The sequence below is a fragment of the Cynoglossus semilaevis genome, chromosome 3 (assembly GCF_000523025.1).
Source record: "Cynoglossus semilaevis isolate Cse_v1.0 chromosome 3, Cse_v1.0, whole genome shotgun sequence".
In the NCBI taxonomy this organism is placed as follows: Eukaryota; Metazoa; Chordata; class Actinopteri; order Pleuronectiformes; family Cynoglossidae; genus Cynoglossus; species Cynoglossus semilaevis.
Window position 1 is genome coordinate 8,852,201 of NC_024309.1, and position 17,900 is coordinate 8,870,100.

The 17,900-nt window shown below is 40.9% G+C and overlaps 2 protein-coding genes across 9 annotated transcripts in view; both read left to right on the forward strand.

Moving 5' to 3' along the window:
* The window catches only part of cpa6 (carboxypeptidase A6), a 14,407-nt gene extending 6,503 nt beyond the window's left edge, over positions 1-7,904 (forward strand). The window contains exons 3-11 of one of the 2 annotated variants that reach the window (XM_008307771.3): positions 574-698; positions 2,079-2,193; positions 2,809-2,910; positions 3,001-3,105; positions 4,554-4,664; positions 5,088-5,178; positions 5,948-6,150; positions 6,724-6,808; positions 6,886-7,904. In XM_008307771.3, coding sequence (XP_008305993.1) covers positions 574-698; positions 2,079-2,193; positions 2,809-2,910; positions 3,001-3,105; positions 4,554-4,664; positions 5,088-5,178; positions 5,948-6,150; positions 6,724-6,808; positions 6,886-7,100 — 1,152 coding nt within the window. In that variant the 3' untranslated portion in view covers positions 7,101-7,904. Of the gene's footprint in view, positions 1-573; positions 699-2,078; positions 2,194-2,808; positions 3,106-4,553; positions 4,665-5,087; positions 5,179-5,947; positions 6,151-6,723; positions 6,809-6,885 lie in introns of both variants that reach the window. The other variant, XM_025054654.1, reaches the window with a different exon arrangement.
* A 358-nt stretch (positions 7,905-8,262) lies between these two features.
* The window catches only part of arfgef1 (ADP-ribosylation factor guanine nucleotide-exchange factor 1 (brefeldin A-inhibited)), a 48,823-nt gene continuing 39,185 nt past the window's right edge, over positions 8,263-17,900 (forward strand). For 5 of the 7 annotated variants that reach the window (XM_017031706.2, XM_025054643.1, XM_025054644.1 and 2 more), the window contains exon 1: positions 8,662-8,785. In XM_017031706.2, the coding sequence (XP_016887195.1) occupies positions 8,662-8,785 (124 nt within the window). Of the gene's footprint in view, positions 8,786-8,812; positions 9,267-17,900 lie in introns of those variants that run through there. The other 2 variants (XM_008307772.3, XM_017031707.2) reach the window with 2 other exon arrangements.

Sequence of the window (17,900 nt, forward strand, 5' to 3'; positions counted from 1 at the left end):
GGTGAAACATTTTCAAAATTCAGCACTTTGTTTCGTTCACTCATCCTGGTGTTTTACCTCAGTTACCACACGTACTGTATGTGTGTGTGTTTATTCGTTGGACAGTTGAACGTGTACCTCAGCTAGACCTAACATGATAGCCAGTGCTGATAGACAGGGTTTTAAACATCGTCGTGCTGTAACGTCATCAGCGTTCTCCTGATTCAACCTCATGGCATTTTAAACACTGAAGATTAGATAATGACAATTAATCGTGAGTCAAAAGCCTGGACACCATTATTGTCAACTCTTTTATTACGTTTGTGTATTGCCCACCTTTATCAGTGGACAGAGGTAAAATGACAGCCGTGGACTGGACTGGCCACAATAGCTAGATCCACATTTATGATCAAATCCTGCTAAACATTAGTGACTCAGTGTTAATGATTTATAATGTATAATTATACTTTTGGAAACTTCACTTGTCATTTCCCCAGATAACTGCTGGAGAATTCCATTTCTCTGAACATGTGTGTTTATTGGCCTTATTTTTCTTAATATTTAAACATTTCTTTGTCATTGACTTTCCTGTAGGTAGACTTCTGGCAGCCCAACAGTGTTTCCATGATCCATCCCAACAACACAGTGGACGTCCACGTGAAACACAGCCTCACACAGAGTCTACATGCGCACTTAAAACAACGACATATTGATTATCGGTAAGAACGGAACATGGAGGCAGACCAAGTCCATGTGCAAAAATCTGTGTATTCGGGACGATCTTTGTTATCAACGTGGCTTCACCAGGATTTGCATCTGCTTGCAATGCAATTATCCAGCTCGATCTGAGCACAAATTTATAATTTGCACATGTTGCGTTTGACAGAACAAACAGTGAAAAGACAGAGGTTTTTTTCATCACAGCCTGAAGATCCTATTGATGAGATAGACGTTACAGGCTCGTTCGAAGAAGTAAAATGGCACATCGGTAGATAAACATGGTGATAATTATGTCTCATTTTCTAAATATTTTATAGAAATTAGTGACAGAACTGGTATAATTTGAGCTTTGAGAGTAAATGCCATTGATGTGGAGGGAGCTGTAATTGGCGTCAGGAATGAGTCACCAGTGAATCAACCACTCAAGCCCAAGCTGAAATCCTCAGCATTTTCTCCTGAGCTAAATGGAACACGCCCCATGGATAATGAGAAGATGTTTGGTGTTCTCAGGGCAGTGCTTTGATGCAGTGACTTTAACAGGATCTCGCTCACAAACGTTCAGTCCATTGAGAACGTTAGGTCCTTGCCCAGGGATACAATAACATGTGTACAAGGGGAATAGAACGGCAACCCATGTTTAGTGTAGCCACTAAACTGGAGCTCATTAGAGTGTTTACACAGAGCATTAACACACGAGACCAAATGAGATCACACACCCTCGGTTTGTTCTCTGACAAATGAGTATTTACATAACAGGCTTCCGTAGCCCTGGTAATCCTGACAAATGAGCAGCAAACAGATTTGAAAGTAATTTATTCCTGAATAAATTCTACTGCCCTACTGTGCAGGGCCGAGCTAATAACTGTTAGTTGGGGGTACTACGAGTGAGAAGTGTCAAAATAAATCCACGTTGAGATCATTCGAGAGACATTTAATTAATTGAATGTGTCAAGCTCTATTATTAGTAACATATGGGATTATGACAAAGTGAAGCTGAGGACAGAATTATCATCTGGGAAGCTGACACCGTGCACACAAACAGGATCATTAGACCAAACTCACATATCAGAGTCAAACTTCAGTCGTTTGATAGTTTGTCAACAGTTTTCTGTCAATTTTTCCAGATCATTCTTCTTCTCTCGATTGAATGGTCTTCAGTTCCCTTCACAGATCTTTATAATGGACTTTAGGCCTGACCATTCTGTTGGCCTTCTTGAGATTGAACATACTGTCTTTTTACACGTTTTCCTGTTGTAACCCACATTCCAGTGAACTGTCTACGAACCTCTGACCTGTTTAAATGTCCTATAGATTCTATTAAAATGTTCTATAGTATTTGTGGTGTTTGTCTACAGTTGCTCTCTGTCTCCTGTCCGCAGGGTATTTATCTCCAATCTGCAGAAGGAAATTGAAAAGCAGACAGGACACCGCTCCACCCGCAAACGGAGGTCAGAGTCTGAGTACGACTACGAGGTTTACCACCCCCTGCAGGAGGTACAGTAGATGTGAAGCCCATCATCTCCGTGGATCTGTCTCCACTCCTTACACTCCGCTCTGCTCTGTCATCCAGTGTAGACAGAAGGCAAATAAACAACCACTCGAAGATGCTCCCTGACATGCAATTAGCCCATTCCAAACACTCAGACTGTGGCAGTCTGCTGCTGTCACACACCTGTGCAGGCTCATCTTCAGACACTCAGATCTGGAGTGTTTATTTTACCAGGTCTCTTATACTGGCAGTTCATGAACGTGTCAGAGGCTGAAAGAAGTTCTACACAAACATGCTGTCAACCGTTCAGTCCTCGATACCTTTAACTCCTTTTCACAAAAAATTGCAAGTATGCTTTCTTGTGAATCTAAACAGATTCACAATGTTGAAAAAAACAACATTGTGTCTATGAAACAATATTCTAAGAACTATAACTTTATTTAGCTAACAACAAGGGAAGAAGTGAAGTTAGCTGAGAAATAGCTCAAAAGTAAACATAGAAAATATTTTCTGCTCTTTCCTCTCTCACACATTACATTTTACACTTACAAATGTAATCAGACCTTTTTCCAAGTTTAACCAAGTCATGTGATCTGTCATGGCCCTTGTGTGTTCTGCAGATCCAGAGTTGGATGTTTGAGATGAACAGGACCCACCCTTACCTGGTCCACATGTTCTCTATCGGGAAGTCATACGAGGGAAGGCCACTGTACGTTCTTCAGGTAGGACAGATGGGAGGAGAGACAGTCGAAAATGTCACACGGTTATTTGTTTTTAGGATCATTTTAAAAACGGTTTTTGCCTCTTGTCAGCTAGGAAAGAGAAGCCGTCCCCAGAAGAAAGCTGTGTGGATCGACTGTGGCGTCCATGCCAGGGAGTGGATCGGTCCGGCCTTCTGCCAGTGGTTTGTGAAAGAGGTGGTCTTGTTTTTCCAGTCTACAAATTTTTTTTTTTAATGCACACAGTGTTTGACGTCATACATCTTGTATGCTTCTGAATGTTCTTCTGAATGTTCTCCAGACTGACTTCCTGCTGTACTCAGCCTGTGATGTTTGCTCTCCAGGGCCTTCAACAAAATGTGAACATCTGTTCACTTGTCAAGTGTTGTTATGAAAATACTTAGGAGAACCTTTTACTGTTCCGGTGCTGAGCATGACCCAGAGGTTTGCAGGAGTCCTATTACAGCCACACAGTTGTACTTATGTAGTACTATTTGAAGTATGGAGCTGGTAATTAACTACAGGTACCTTTAATGGCTGCTTTTATGCTGTGTAAATACCAGATGAGTGGGATTTTGCAGAGACAGCCAGTCACGATGAGAGACAGGCAGTTTAGATAATTACAGAGGGATATCAGTGTCGAACAACAAGTTCTGACCTGAGTTTTAATGATTTTTTATACAATAAGGTTTCTTTTTAACCCATTGCAATAAAGCAACCTTTATGTTAAGAGGAAATAACGCTGCTAACACGTGCCATTACTTGGCAGCCTGTGCACTTTGTAAACCTGGAGGTTTTCTGGGACATTAACAAGATTTGCCCTTAAGGTGTAGCTGTGTTCAAGCACCTAATTACATGACATATTACTTACAACTTATCAAAGAAAGACAAATTACACTGCACCTACATATGATATTAGCAAAGAAACGAGTTCGCCCTGAAATGAAATATTCACCGATGTAGTAACTAGGTTTGACCACTAGAGGTCAGAATGTCATTTTTATTTAATGCCCTGAGCCTGACTGATGAGCTGAGATCTGAGCAGCAGGAGGCCATCGAGCAGATGTTACTTCTCTCCATCACTCACACGCCGCTCTGTGCTTAAAGTCTCTAAATTGAAAGGGCAGACTGGGGGTAATTTAATGTTGTCCTTGAGTCTAGAGTTGTTTGGATTTCCTTGGCCAACTGCTGTCCATCTTCTATCTTGATGGTGAGAGATTGAAGTTCTGCTAAGGTCCAAAGTGAAGCTAAAGAGGTCGCTTAGAATGACTGTTGTTGTTTGGACAGTAGTTGGCACTGTTTTGGACTAAAAGGAACTGAAAGGAACAAAAACATACACAATAACATTCTGATTTAATGCTAGATTTATAGTGTTTTTTTAATTAATCCCTTATTCATCCCATAATAGGAATTTACAGTGTGAGTCTCTTTAAGATACTGCCACAGGAGGCACCATTAAGTTTGTGGTTTATCTGGGGCTTGAACCCAAGACAGTAACTAAGGAACTGGTTTATGTTGCATAGTATTTGGAATACTATCTTGACTAGTACAGAAAGTTAAAAATCTGTAACCTCGTGTTCAACCCAGACTCTTTTTACTGCAGTCCAGCTGTGTGCTTTATAGTTACACTGTTTTTTTCTTTATAGGCCATCAACTCTTACAAGTATGACTCAGTGATGAGGCGACTGCTCAACCAGCTCAACTTCTACATCATGCCTGTCTTTAATGTGGATGGATATCACTTCAGCTGGACCACGGTAACGTACTGCACGCTTTCACACCAGCACCAAACTGAAGCTTTGAATGTGATGTGACGTGAGTTAAAACAATTGAAACAATTTAAATGGAGTGTAAAATACAGGAAGGAAAAATTACCCAGTCAGCCAACAGATTTGGTAAAATATGAAAGCTGTGTTCAAGTGGATCAAATGCTGCAACAAAAGTGAAAAGGTTCAATGCAGACTCATTATGCAGCACTTTGGTCTGTAAAAGTCCATATGTAATAATAATACCTTCAAAATACCACAGTCTCCATACAGACTGAGAGGAGCAGGTCTGCCGGAGCTCGGTGAGTGAGTGACAGACTAATAGTTTTAGACTAGGTAGGAAATGGTATTTGTGTGATAAGCCTGACAGTGAGCGGTTACATTTTGAAGGTGTTTGAAATTCCTCCCCTGCAGGATCGGTTCTGGAGGAAAACAAGGTCCAAAAATCACAAGTTCCACTGCAGAGGCGTGGACGCTAACAGAAACTGGAAAGTGAAGTGGTGTGGTGAGTTTTCTACCAAACGCAGACATGGATAAGGTTTTTATTCTTAAAGTACATTATTGTGGTTGCTTGTATGATTTGTATGAGCGTGGGAACTTGAAGGAATAATGACTCCCAGTCAAGCGCAGCTTTTAGGTTAACACACAGGATTATGACCTTGGGTAATACTTCTCTTCTACTGTCGAATTACATAAGACATACTATAACAGCAGATTTTTCCGTAGTCTTGTGTATTGCAGGCAGAGAATCTGGCCATTTGAGTACTCACATTGTTAAATGTAACCACTTTTAACATCAGTGACAGTTTAATTATGTTTAAGATATGCTGCTTCAGTGAAATTACTAAAAGAAGGCAAGACACTGACAGCATACGTTTCACTAAGGCACTAATTCTATCTTTCAAGCTCTTCTTTACAGGATGATAATACTTTTTTTTTTTGCATTAATAACACCTTCACATCAAGGTCACACAAGCTGGTGTTCACTGCGTATGCACAAAAATATGCTAATGTAGGATGTTTGTGAAGGAGACCTAACTCTGAGCTACTGAAAACACCACACAATGGAGAAGCTGTCTGAATCTCAATATGTGTCAGTGGGATCTTTGTTTCTCTAAGCACATTCTCCATGTGCAAAGGCTGCCTGCATAGTCACTACAGCTGGAGAGGCTCCAAGAATATAATAAATACACATCACTGCAAAACTGCTTACCTTTATTTTGAAAATCTGGACCCATGACCTCAGATGTTTGCTCCTTTTTTTTGCTCCTCAGAGGAAGGTGCCTCGTACCATCCCTGCGATGACACCTACTGTGGTCCTTTTCCCGAGTCAGAGCCTGAGGTCAAGGCCGTCGCCAAGTTTCTGCGTAAGCACAAGAAGCGTGTGAAGGCCTACATATCCATTCATGCCTACGCACAGATGTTGCTCTACCCTTATTCCTACAAGTACGCAGCGATCCCAAACTTCGACTGTGTGGTAAGAGAATGGTCTAAAGTGTTAATAAAAGTTGTTTCTAACACCTAGAACTGTTTGTTCAGGTTACTTAATAATCGATAGACAACTATCAGTAAGAGTGTAGGTGAAGATGGAACTTTCTTCATTGCTGACATTTTCTTAACTTTAAGCAGACCTGTGGTAAAAAATAAACAGACTGTGTTTCTTACCTTTATACAAACTCAAAATATCCTGACTTTTGTGCTACTCAACATTATTTTATGAGGTGACTACCTCACAAAGAATGGTGACGGAATATTTTTGCAAAGTCCACAGTAATGTGTACTGCTCACAGAGTAATCATTCATAAGTAACCAGTTTATGTTGCACTGCACTGTGATATTTTGAGCTTTTTAAAGAGGAAGAAAAAGCACAGTCTTACAAGTTAACCACCATTGGGGTCTTTGTAAGGCCAGGTTGTATTTACCACAAAGCAGAAGACCAACTCTGCTGCATTGTTATAAAATCCACCAGATTTTTCCTCTAACATTTGACATTTATTTAACCTGGTGCTAAATCTATTCATGTCCCTAACGAGCTGGCCTCACTTTGCAGGAGTCAGCAGCTCACAATGCAGTGACAGCCTTGTACTCTGCCTACGGAGTCAAGTACAGATATGGACCTGCCTCCACAACTCTGTGTGAGTCCTGCTTAATGAACTAAAGAGGAACTACGTTGTGACATCACTATTTTAATCCTGGTTTCTTCTCCTCACAGATGTGAGTTCAGGCAGCTCCATCGACTGGGCCTACAGGAACGGCATCCGCTACGCCTTTGCATTTGAATTGAGGGACACAGGATACTATGGCTTCCTGCTGCCTGAAACCCTCATCAATCCCACCTGCACGGAGACCACAAGGGCTGTGAAAGCCATCGCATCAGGTCTCCTAAAAAAGTGTGAGTCTTATAGGGATGTTTTTCCATATTTATAAAATCGTACCACAGCCTTCTGGACCAATTCCTTCACCGAAACTTATTTAAATGGCTTGTTTTCCTCAAAATCTTTTATAGTACACGACTAAGGGAAAAACTGCAAACATTTACAACATGGACTTGAGTCTGTTTTTTCTTTCTTTTTTTTTTTTGGTTATCCACCTCCATTTTTTTTCTGTTTTCTGGGACAATATGAAGTCACAGTAGCTTAGTTTTGTGTTCCAAAACCACAAACCGTCGCGCCAGTCTGTTTTACACACAGTGCTATGAAATTATTGTGGTTGTTCTGGAACCTCCAGTTGGACCAATGTACTACGACGAGTGGCATCTGACCTCAGATTTTATTATTAAATAAGCTTTTCTTTTATTCAGCTAAATGTTAGACAAATACAGTAAGCACTTGACACAACAGCACTTTTAGAAAGTACAATATCAACTTTGTCTTCCAGAAAATGCTTTCCATCAGACACATTTTAATTGCAGATCGGTGTATTGTTGTTCATTCATTATTCTGGAGACACTTTTAATTAATTCTTCTGTTTTCTCATTAACATTTTTAATCTCTCCGCCTAACGTATTGGTGTCTTATTCACTGCATCATTGATGTTGTAGATAATGTATTTGACTTGACTTGTTTTGGTCCTAATTGAGATTCCTAATTTAATGGAACATATTTTTCCTCCCATTTATGTTTTACACTCAAATATGAATATGAACGTCGGTCTGTTCCTAACTGTGTCATTACTCAGGTATTAACAATGCATCAGTGTCACGTTGTGTATGGTTTTTTTAAAGCTTTGATTATGGTATGTCAGAGTTTAATAAATGTACAATATTTGACTTAAATAAATGTTGCTACACATATTTATAATACATGATGATACATGATTATTTTTACACACATCTTTATCAAAAACACACATCTTTATTAAAACTTAATTAATTACATTTAAAGTGTAATGAATGAAAAATATCTGATTTTCTGTTTCCTTTCAGTGATAATAAATTAATTACATTTTAAGTGTAGTGAATGAAAAATATCTGATTTTCTGTTTTGTTTTTTATTTAAGGTTGGCTAACATGCAACAAAAGAATGCAATGGTTGCCGCAAATATTTAGTTAATCTGTTATTATTTGAATATCAGTTGTTTTACATTAGTGTGGATTAGACATGACAACCCTCCTCCCATTTCTCTCTCTCTCTCTGCTGCCTCACTGCGTCCAAGCTCACTCTCTCTCTCTCTCACTCACTCCCTCACTTCACTCGCTCGCTCGAACGTACGTGACGTCGCTTCCTCTCTCCAACATGGCGCAGGAGGCAGGTCGTTAATGGAAATCTGAGGGATTTACCCCACCTTCCGTGTTTTATTTATGTTTGTCTGTTCGGGGCTGCGCGGCTGACATTTGCCGAGGGAATACATCTGTGTTCGAGGCGGCTGCAGCCCTCTCACCTTCCCCCTCACCCCCTTCCTCACCCTCGGGACCAGGCTCTCACACACATACACATCCATACACACACAAACACACGCACACACACCTCGCCCCAAATTCCGGTGCGACATGTTTGAGGGCAAAAAGACGAAAAACATGTTCCTGACACGAGCTTTGGAAAAGATCTTGGCCGACAAGGAGGTGAAGAAGGCGCATCACTCGCAGCTGCGCAAAGCCTGTGAGGTCGCTCTGGGTAAGTTGTGTTGTTTTAGCATCACATTTCAGACACGTCATTCACTTATTCACCGGTTTATCCCGCAACAACGGCGCAGCCTTGTAGCCACTCGGTATAATGTCCTCTTTATTAACAGCTACAGTCTCGCCTCGGAATGAGTGCCTTGACGTTTTGTTTCAATTAAAACCTGCGTTTTCCATTCAGATAGACGTGGCAGGGGCTAGGAAGTGGAGATGATTCCGTATAAAACACGGAAATGCTGCAGGAGGAGGGGTGGGTGTTTGCAACATTCAACGAATGATGCGATGTGCAAACAGGCCGAGCACAGGGCAGAATAAAAGTTAATGAAGGCTGTGTTGTCATCACATCAAAGCTTAGCAGAACGTACATCACAAACATTCGTCAAATTAAAACAATATCAGTTTAAAGTGTCCACTTGTGTGTTCTTTTATTACCATGAAGACGACGCGTAAGGGTCTCTTCCTGGTAGCCGGACGTGGTCAGTGTGATGATGACAGTTTTTCTTTTATAACATTGAAATTATTTATTCGTTACACATTTATGGAGTTAGTTGTCACTTGCCATGTTTACCTTTTCGTTGCAAAAATACATGTAAGGCTGGCATTGTGACAAACGGATGGTTGACAGCTGTCAGTAGCACCTTCATGCCACAGGGACGTCAAGTTGAAGGAAATTAAAATAGATTTCCCGTGAAGCCCTAATCGTAAAATACATGAACATACTTTAAACAGTGGTTGCGTCTTTAACAAAGCTAATTTATGTTTTTGTGTTTTACCTGCTACGTAGCTAAATTAACTGAAACACTCGGAGTTTTCTTCGATAGGTTTACATCTACTATACTTTTATTCTGAAGGCAATATCCGGTTATTATGCCCATACATGCGTCGACTTTCTACACAATAAATAGTGAGCAGGTGTATTTGTTAAACATGTTCTTTACGGGCGGGGATAACTGTTGTTTACAAGCGTTTAAAAACCGAAAATGGAACAAGGTGCAGTTTAGATAAAAGTTAAAGTTGGAGAATTAAAAAAAGGTTATCGGTTTTTAGTCTTTCTTGATTAGTCCCATGGCGATGTGTTCATTGCCTAGGGCGTTATCGTCACAACTGTTTCCCCTGTTGTTTTTTTATTAGTCAAAGTAGACCCACTAGATGTCAGTAATTTAACTTGAAGAATCTCGACCTCCAATTAATGCCAGAGACTTGTAGGATGAGAGGGCTCTGCTGGGTTATTTTATATTTTAGAACACCTAAATATAAAGAATAACACAGAATAAGCTGTAAAATGACTTTGGTTGAAATGTGCACTAGAGGTGACTATGACTTGTAGTTACATACGGAGCCATATGGTGACCAGTGTCCTAGATGTGTCTGTTTCAAGGTGTATTTCTTACATGTACTGTGTAATTATTATTCTCCTTAGTCAAATGTGTTATTTTTCTTCTACTGTAATATTTACAACTATGTTCCAAGTGCCCCCTGTGTCAAAGAACGGGCTTAATCGGGCCAAGCACGTAAGAAATGTTGCATACTTTACTTTAACATAGTAATGTCAGTCTTCCCACATGCCTCAGACTTTTCCACCTGTAACAAAGCGGGGGTTTGTCCTGCTGTGGGGAGTAATATGACCCTGCCTGCGAGACAATAAACTTATGCTGTGCAGCAGCCAAACCGTCTACCTGTGCCGGGCAGTTGCCACAAGCTTTTCCAGCACATTGTTGCACTAGCTCCACTGTGGCCTTGAAGGCTATATATACCTGTGTTGTTTGTTTAAGCTTCGTGTTATGTTAAGCAAGGACGATTAAGCCACACAAATTATATATTCCTTCCTACACCTCCTTGTCAGTAGAATAGTCAAGACAAACCTGCACACGGTCCGACAGGTTAGGCTTCACAGGAGGAGTACAAAGGAGTACAGTTCTGTGGAGCATGGATTTAAACTACAATTACTCTCTAATTCAGAATTTGCTGCTTCACTGATCTGGAGGAAGTCGATATTGTTTACCTACATGGGTTTTAGAGCATTCATTAAGCATGTGTTGATGATTCCATTAATGACAGTTGTGATTGTTGTAATTTAATCATTTACTCTGTCTTGGTCTTTATTGAGAAACAAAAGATAATAACAGGCTTCAATAACAGGAAATTATTCAAACACTGACCCTGGTACAGCTGTTCCATTACTGACAGTTTGTTCTTGTGATTCCAAATATTTACCTAGACCTTAAGGCTAGTTCATATTTGGTTTCTGAAGTGTATCCTCTTCATGTTCAAATAGTTGATATGAAAATTAAAATAAGAAAGTAGAAACGTCTGAAAAGGGCTTTTAGACTGAAGTTTCAGGCTTGTTTGGATTGCTTGCCTCAGAGAGCTCCACTCTCAAAACACAGAAAGAACATGACTCTTGACAAATGCCAAAAGACAAAGAAGACGGCATACAGTAGCAGATCTGGTTTGTGAAGACGTGACCCATAACTATGTGATTGCCAGAGATTTTGAAAACGCAGTGGAAAATAAGTGATGATCTGAGAAGTTTGAATGAGAGGGTTAATTTCAACAGCCAGAATTGTTTCAGGGGCTAATTTCAACAGCCAGAATTGTTTCAGGAATACAATAAGTGAACTATTTGAGAATTACCCTGAAAAAGGGGAACTACAATTGTGAACACATTCGGTGAACTAATTTTTTTTCAGGCGTTGCCCAGTTTTGAAGGCATCAGAAAGAGAAGATTTGTTTACGGGGGATAAATGAAGATATCAGTTACTGTCTGCAGCTTCAGTTCCGAAATATAACTGAAGTTGTTCTCCGCTTGTATCAAGCAGCGCTGTTCACAGAGAATGTTTTTTATGTGATGTTCCAGGTCAGTTCAGGTCAGGACAAACACTTATCATCTACAGAGCAAAAACCATTCTCTCCAAGTGTCTGCTGATTTTACCGTAATGGTGAAGCTGGATCATTTTCTTCCACTCTGCACACTAGCACTTTTTGCAGTATGAGTGTGTGTATGATTGGGTAAAAATGATTGGGTGACCCAGTAATTCTGGATGACTTACATAATCCCCTCTTTCTTTTGGCCTTCTGAGACCTGTCAGAAAATCTGCTTTTAATTCTGTCTCTTCTTCAGCTGTCAGTCAACAGCTTCCTCCTGCAGAGTGCTTTGGGTTTTTTTCCCCATAAAACATCCCCTCGTATGTTGTCCATCTAGTTTCTGATGTAGTCAAGCCGGCAGCTAATCGATGCAAGTTTGTATTGTTTACAGTATAAACCCAAAGTGCCGCGTGCAGACCACTGTTGTTAATCAGTTTACCTTCCTTCCACGCTGACCCTTTACTTGGTTTATCAAAATGTCACTCAGCGGGCTCCCAAAAGGAGTCTCATTTTCCCGCACTCTCTCCAAACTGTAGCAGCTTATCAGGGTTCTTTTATCTTATAATCTGTCAACTTCTCTGAAGAGAGCTGTCTGATAGTAAGGAGCAGAGAGGAAGACTGACAGTCAACTCAAAAGTCTCTTTTATACCAGACATTCTGTTACATTACAATCAAGTAAATCCCTGAGAAGATGACACAATAGCTGTTGCTATGTATGATTTCTGATAGCAGGCATTGACTCACAGGTGTGGCCTGTAAAATAGCAGCTTCACTCACTGTCCTGCCATGCTGCCGTCCAATACATGTGACTGCCATATTACTTCAAGGGTAAAAATATTTTTTGTCTTGTCCTGTTTGGGTTTCTTTTTACAGTGCAGAAGATGTATTCCATAACTAGACAATCTTAAAGTGCAGGTAGATTAGTTCTTTTTATCATAAGGCTCCTAACTAAGTGCCATTTTAAAGCAAAATCCTCTTTCACACACATTGAAAAGCTCTTCTGCTGAATGCACACCAAAAATATATATTTCTTTTCTCCCATTCTTGATTAAAGATTTCCATCCCCAGCAGCAAAGTGAAATATTTCACATTAGTTTCTTGTTAAAGGTTTTATTCCCCCTGTACCCCATCACCTTTAATTTTAACCAAACTCAAGTCAAAATCTGTATGACGGGGTTAAAAAAATACTTTAACAACACATTATAACAAATAACTCTAGTAAGTAATTCTCATCTAAGGCTGAATTAGCTAAAAGGAGACAAAATGATCCAGAAGGCTACATCCAGCCCTGGTATTCTTTTTCCTGCCTTTATTCATGGCAAACCTGGCACCGGCCACATTTACCTTTCATTATTTTAAAAAGGTGAATGCATGCCTCTCCACGATAAGCTGCACCACGGTCACAACATGCTGGCCCACGATAAGCACCAGGCTATAAATGGTTCCACATTTTAATGAGGGTTTTTTAACCACAATTCCCAACAGACCCGTGCTCCTGCTTCTGCAAATACAAAGCAGAAAAATATGAAAGCAGACTGTACTGTCGCAGAATAATAACAGCTCTCCTGATTTGTGTACCTGACAACTTTTTTCCGTATCCTTATCCTTCTTATCCCTGACAGAAATTTGTCAACCCTGAAGTTGGGTTCAGATTTCCATTCAGCGCAGGAACACCAGGTAACCCAGTGATGAAACTGACAGGCAGTGCATTGGATAAGGAGGTGTAAATGAGGCGGAGGGATGGCAGGTGTCAGCTGTATTTATATGTCATCTGTATTTGTCAGGGTGTCGTAAATGGCACAGACACAGTCAAGCCCTGAGGTTTGTTAAATTGTTTGACTTTAATGAGATATGTGTGCGCATGTGTGCGCATGTGTGCGTCCGCAGCCAAGTTCATATTACACCAACGGTGGAGTTACACGCAAAATAAAGAAGGTGTGGTATTGGGTTTCTCTTGAAGAAGATGTAGGTTTCTACATCTCACATCTTGCAAAAGTGAAACAATTATGTATCTAACTATTACAGGCGTGGCTGTCCTTGTTAATGGAAAATAGATTGTGGTGACCTGATCAAAGCCTGCAGGAATCTGACTTTTGGAATCATCTGAGCTTGTGGATTGGGTGTGGCTACTTTACTTTAGACTTATTCATTTTGGAGGTATTCTTCCCTCTTACACTGGAATTATAATCCTCAGTAACTAACATTCATTGATTCATCTTCACCATCAGGTGTATTCAAATAGCAGCCCGCGGGCCACATGCAGCCCACACCCAACCTCAGAGTGGCCCAGTCTGTGTCCATCTGAGAAGTGCAGCGAGAAACTGAGAGAATGACAAGTGGCATGCAATCAGAAATTCCTGCAGTAGAACAGACCATGAATGGAACACGACTGGCAACACACAGCCCACAATGCATCAGTTGTGTGACCTGGTGTGTTAGTAGCTTACTATACAGCAGCGTATCATCGAACATTGTCGGTTTAACTTGACACGGACGCACAAATTTGTTGTTTGTTTTGCTGCAAGCTCCAGTACGACACGGACGCACAAATCTGTTGTTTGTTTTGCTGCAAGCTCCAGTTATCTAGAGGCCCTCTCTGATTGGTGGATTGTCTTTGCTTCTCCATCATTTCTGATTAGTTTGCTGAAAAGATAAACAGCTTCCACCTTCATCGTAGAATGCAGCATTAATAACTTTCTTGACCGGTGGATGTAGCTGTACTTTACGTGTATTTTATTTAGGTTAGTTTTAACTAGATGGAGATAAATCTTCTTCACTCTACTTTTAATTGCTCAGGACAAAACAATACTTCAAGCCTCACTGACGTTCTCATTTCCACTTGCAACAACGTCAGTCATGACCAGGTTAAACATTCTGTATTTTAATAGTGTCATTAGCAAACTCGTGTGTTGAGATGAATACTGTGACTGCATTAGGTAAAGATGGGAATTAGAAAGTGTGGTTTCTGTTTCTCCAGTCTAAGTGCCTTCCTGTAACCCCAAAGACAGACTGGTGTTTAGATAATGAGCAGTGAAACGTCACCGTTGCAGCATACTTGCTGTAAAAGCACAAGCAAACCTTTTATCCATATAGAGGAGACTGATGCCTCACACATGAGAATGAAGAAACTATTCTTCTCCTTCTTTATTTCCCTTTTTTTTTGTGTAAGTTTCTCTTATGTCTTCCTAACACTGATATGCTACCTCCATACATAATAGATTATTTTGCTCCACTGATGCCTCCTTCAGTCCTGGGACAGGTGATAAATTAATTATACGGCACACACATAAGTGAATGAAGAGGAGCCGACCTCTTTTCCTTCTCTTCTTCGTTCCGCTTGTTTTTATTTCATATTATGATGTTTTTATGTAGATTCACTATTTACATTTAATTGTCAAGGAAACTGAGAAAACAAACAAGCACAATGTTACAATTACGGAATGAGATCCAGAAAGGCAGTAGTAGTGACAGTAAGCAGGAGTACAGTGGGAATGGTTTTCATTGGTTGCTGCAAATTTGCATCCCACTCGGGAACTTTTTCTCCATCTGGACACACTGTGTAAGGCTTTCCAATGTGACTTTTATGAGTGTTAGCAACATCTTGTAGAATGCCAGAAATGTTTAGGAATACAGATAACACACCCGGGCTTCACCTTACTTTACCTCCGCTGTAACTGTGAAATCGCAATTTTTTTTTTTAAGCAAAGAAATGAATTAAACTATTTTTGGCCAGACTGAAGCAACAGATTTAGGGGTTTTAGCCCCAGGCTGGACATTTCCCTTCAAACTTGCCAAAGTGACATTTGAAAGCTGCCAGTGGCAGAAGATTACTTGTCAACTTCTGTCATGCTCCAGCACCTGGAGCACATTATTTCACTGCAGAGACCGCAGCCATTCACACAGGACATTTTACCCTTTTCTACCATTCAATTTATCTCCTCACATTTACTTGGGCTGGAGCCAGACTGAATCATTTTCTCACAGCCTCCTGTAAGATTTCCAGCCACTGGCATGCGGATGGGGTGTATGAATTTAGTCAAATGTATATCTGGAATACTTAATTCCTTATAGAATCAGTAGCCAACATGCATCATCAATAATATTAAGTTGTTAAAGCTGTTAAACCAAGTGGAATTTCAGACTTCTTCTGTCTGGAAAAACAAGAGCCTTGATCCAGCCCTGGGACTAAGACTACGGTGATTATTAGGTTTATGCAAGTGTGAGTGAGGGGGCCTTGTTTGACACACATACACGCACACACACACAGAAACACACATGAACGCACATGCGATTAGGTCGCCCAGACAACCTCTGTCACTGTTTCCTTCTTCCCCCTCCAAATGTAATTACTGCTGTGCAACCTTTCCTTTCAGCCTGAACAATAAAAATGTCAGAGGTCCGATTTTTCTCAGGCTCTCTGCGGTGCATGCCCCTGTGTCTTTGTAGGTGGTGGATGAGGACACCTACATTCTGATTCGGCCTCAGATCAGCCTGTCCTTTTAAGCCGCAGTGATTTTTTTTATGATTATGCTTTTTAGCATCACGTCATTTGGAAGGAACTCTAATGACGTGTTCTTCCTGATCAATGAATACACCGGGGATCCTATGATACAGTGATCAATATTAGTCATTATCATTATCCCTGCCAGTCTGAACCCCAGTGCCCCCCTAATGCCCTTCTGTCTGTACCTGCGTGAAGTTACTGCACCATCAGCAGAGAAAATCTGCTGTCACTGTAAACACAAGTGTTATATTTAGATGGAAGGATATTAGCTTATTGCAGCATACAGTATGGTAGCTGCCAACGACAGTATCCATGCCAGATGCAGATGGGCTCTAAGGTAACTAAGGTAACCCTTAAACCTGATTTCTCCTGCGTTACTTAACAATTTTGATAATTGGTGGGCTGCATTTTAGCAGAAAGTTGTAGATAATAACCAGCTTCAGTAGGCCACAGTCAGTGTGCTGGCTGTGACCGTCTCAAGCCCAGAGGATTTTTGGGAAATTGCATCTAAAAGAGCATCTGGCGTAAATGTTTTGCCAAATTGTACGATTCAACAATAAATCATCTTTTTTTGGGAGTGGGGCTCCCCTGAGGGAAGAAGCAGCTGCTAAAGTTTCACCAAACATCAGGGAAGTTGTTTCAAATGAAGTTTAAAGGCTGATCATTTCTCCGCAAGAACAAAAAATGTAGTTTTTGGGAGTTCCTGCTGCTTGTTCTTGAGGCATTATCTCGACAGGACTTTTTATCATCTGGTGCCGATCAACAAATGTTTAGTTGATTAGAATATGAAGTGGGCGTGGTTAACTGTGGTCGTGGCAGCGGGCTCCAAAAACTGTCTGTTAATATGATATTGCGTACACAACAGGAGGCTCCTGCCACCAAACTTTATTCAAGGCTGGTTAGGAATGGCATCTGGCGTAAAACTCTGTAGCGACCCCTGTAGCGACCCCGGCTGAACAAGCCAAAAGTGACTCTACACAATAAGAGCGTTGTACCCTCTTTGACAAATCATAAAAAAAAGTACTGGCCAAATGACAACAAAACACCAATCTCCTTGGTGTTGGAGACAAAAGCAGTGTGTGCTGAAGCAGCAGAGTGTGTTGTTCAATCCCTTCTCTCTGTGCAGTCGTGAGTGTCATGGCTGAGATATTAAATGTCTGAACACTTCTGTCACTCCTTTTATTTCCCTCTCATGTCCTCCCTTGTTTCCATTCCTGCAGCATCATTTTGATGTGGGTACAAACAGATAAAAGTTATGTCCCAGCTTTAAATATAGGCGTAGCACTCTGCCTTTGAGCAGCAGCCGTGTCGAATGGGCCCACACTCGAACCTCCCCACTGGTGGGAGACAGGTTTATGTAGCAGATTTGTTGGTTGAAACCAACCGTGTCTTTGTCCCTGCTTTGTCTCACTGTCTTGCTTTTGTTTGCAGCCCCTCTGTCCCTCCACAGCAAGCTGTTTTCTTGCTGTTGGTCTGGTGACGTTCAGCCTCCAGGGAGCGGTGTGTTTATCTGCCTCCTCCCCGACAGCGAATCAGCTCTTTGCTGGTTCTGCTGTGTCTTAATTGATGAAATGTTAGAGCTCTCATGAGAAATTTGGCGCGTGTGCATGTGCATCAAATGCTCTGCCTGTGTGTGTGTTTTAGCCATATTTGTGCATGTCATAGTGTGATTCTGTAAGTGAGCATCTTACTGGCAGACTGTCTTTTATCGAACTAGTGTTGATCTGACGGCTTTAGTCAG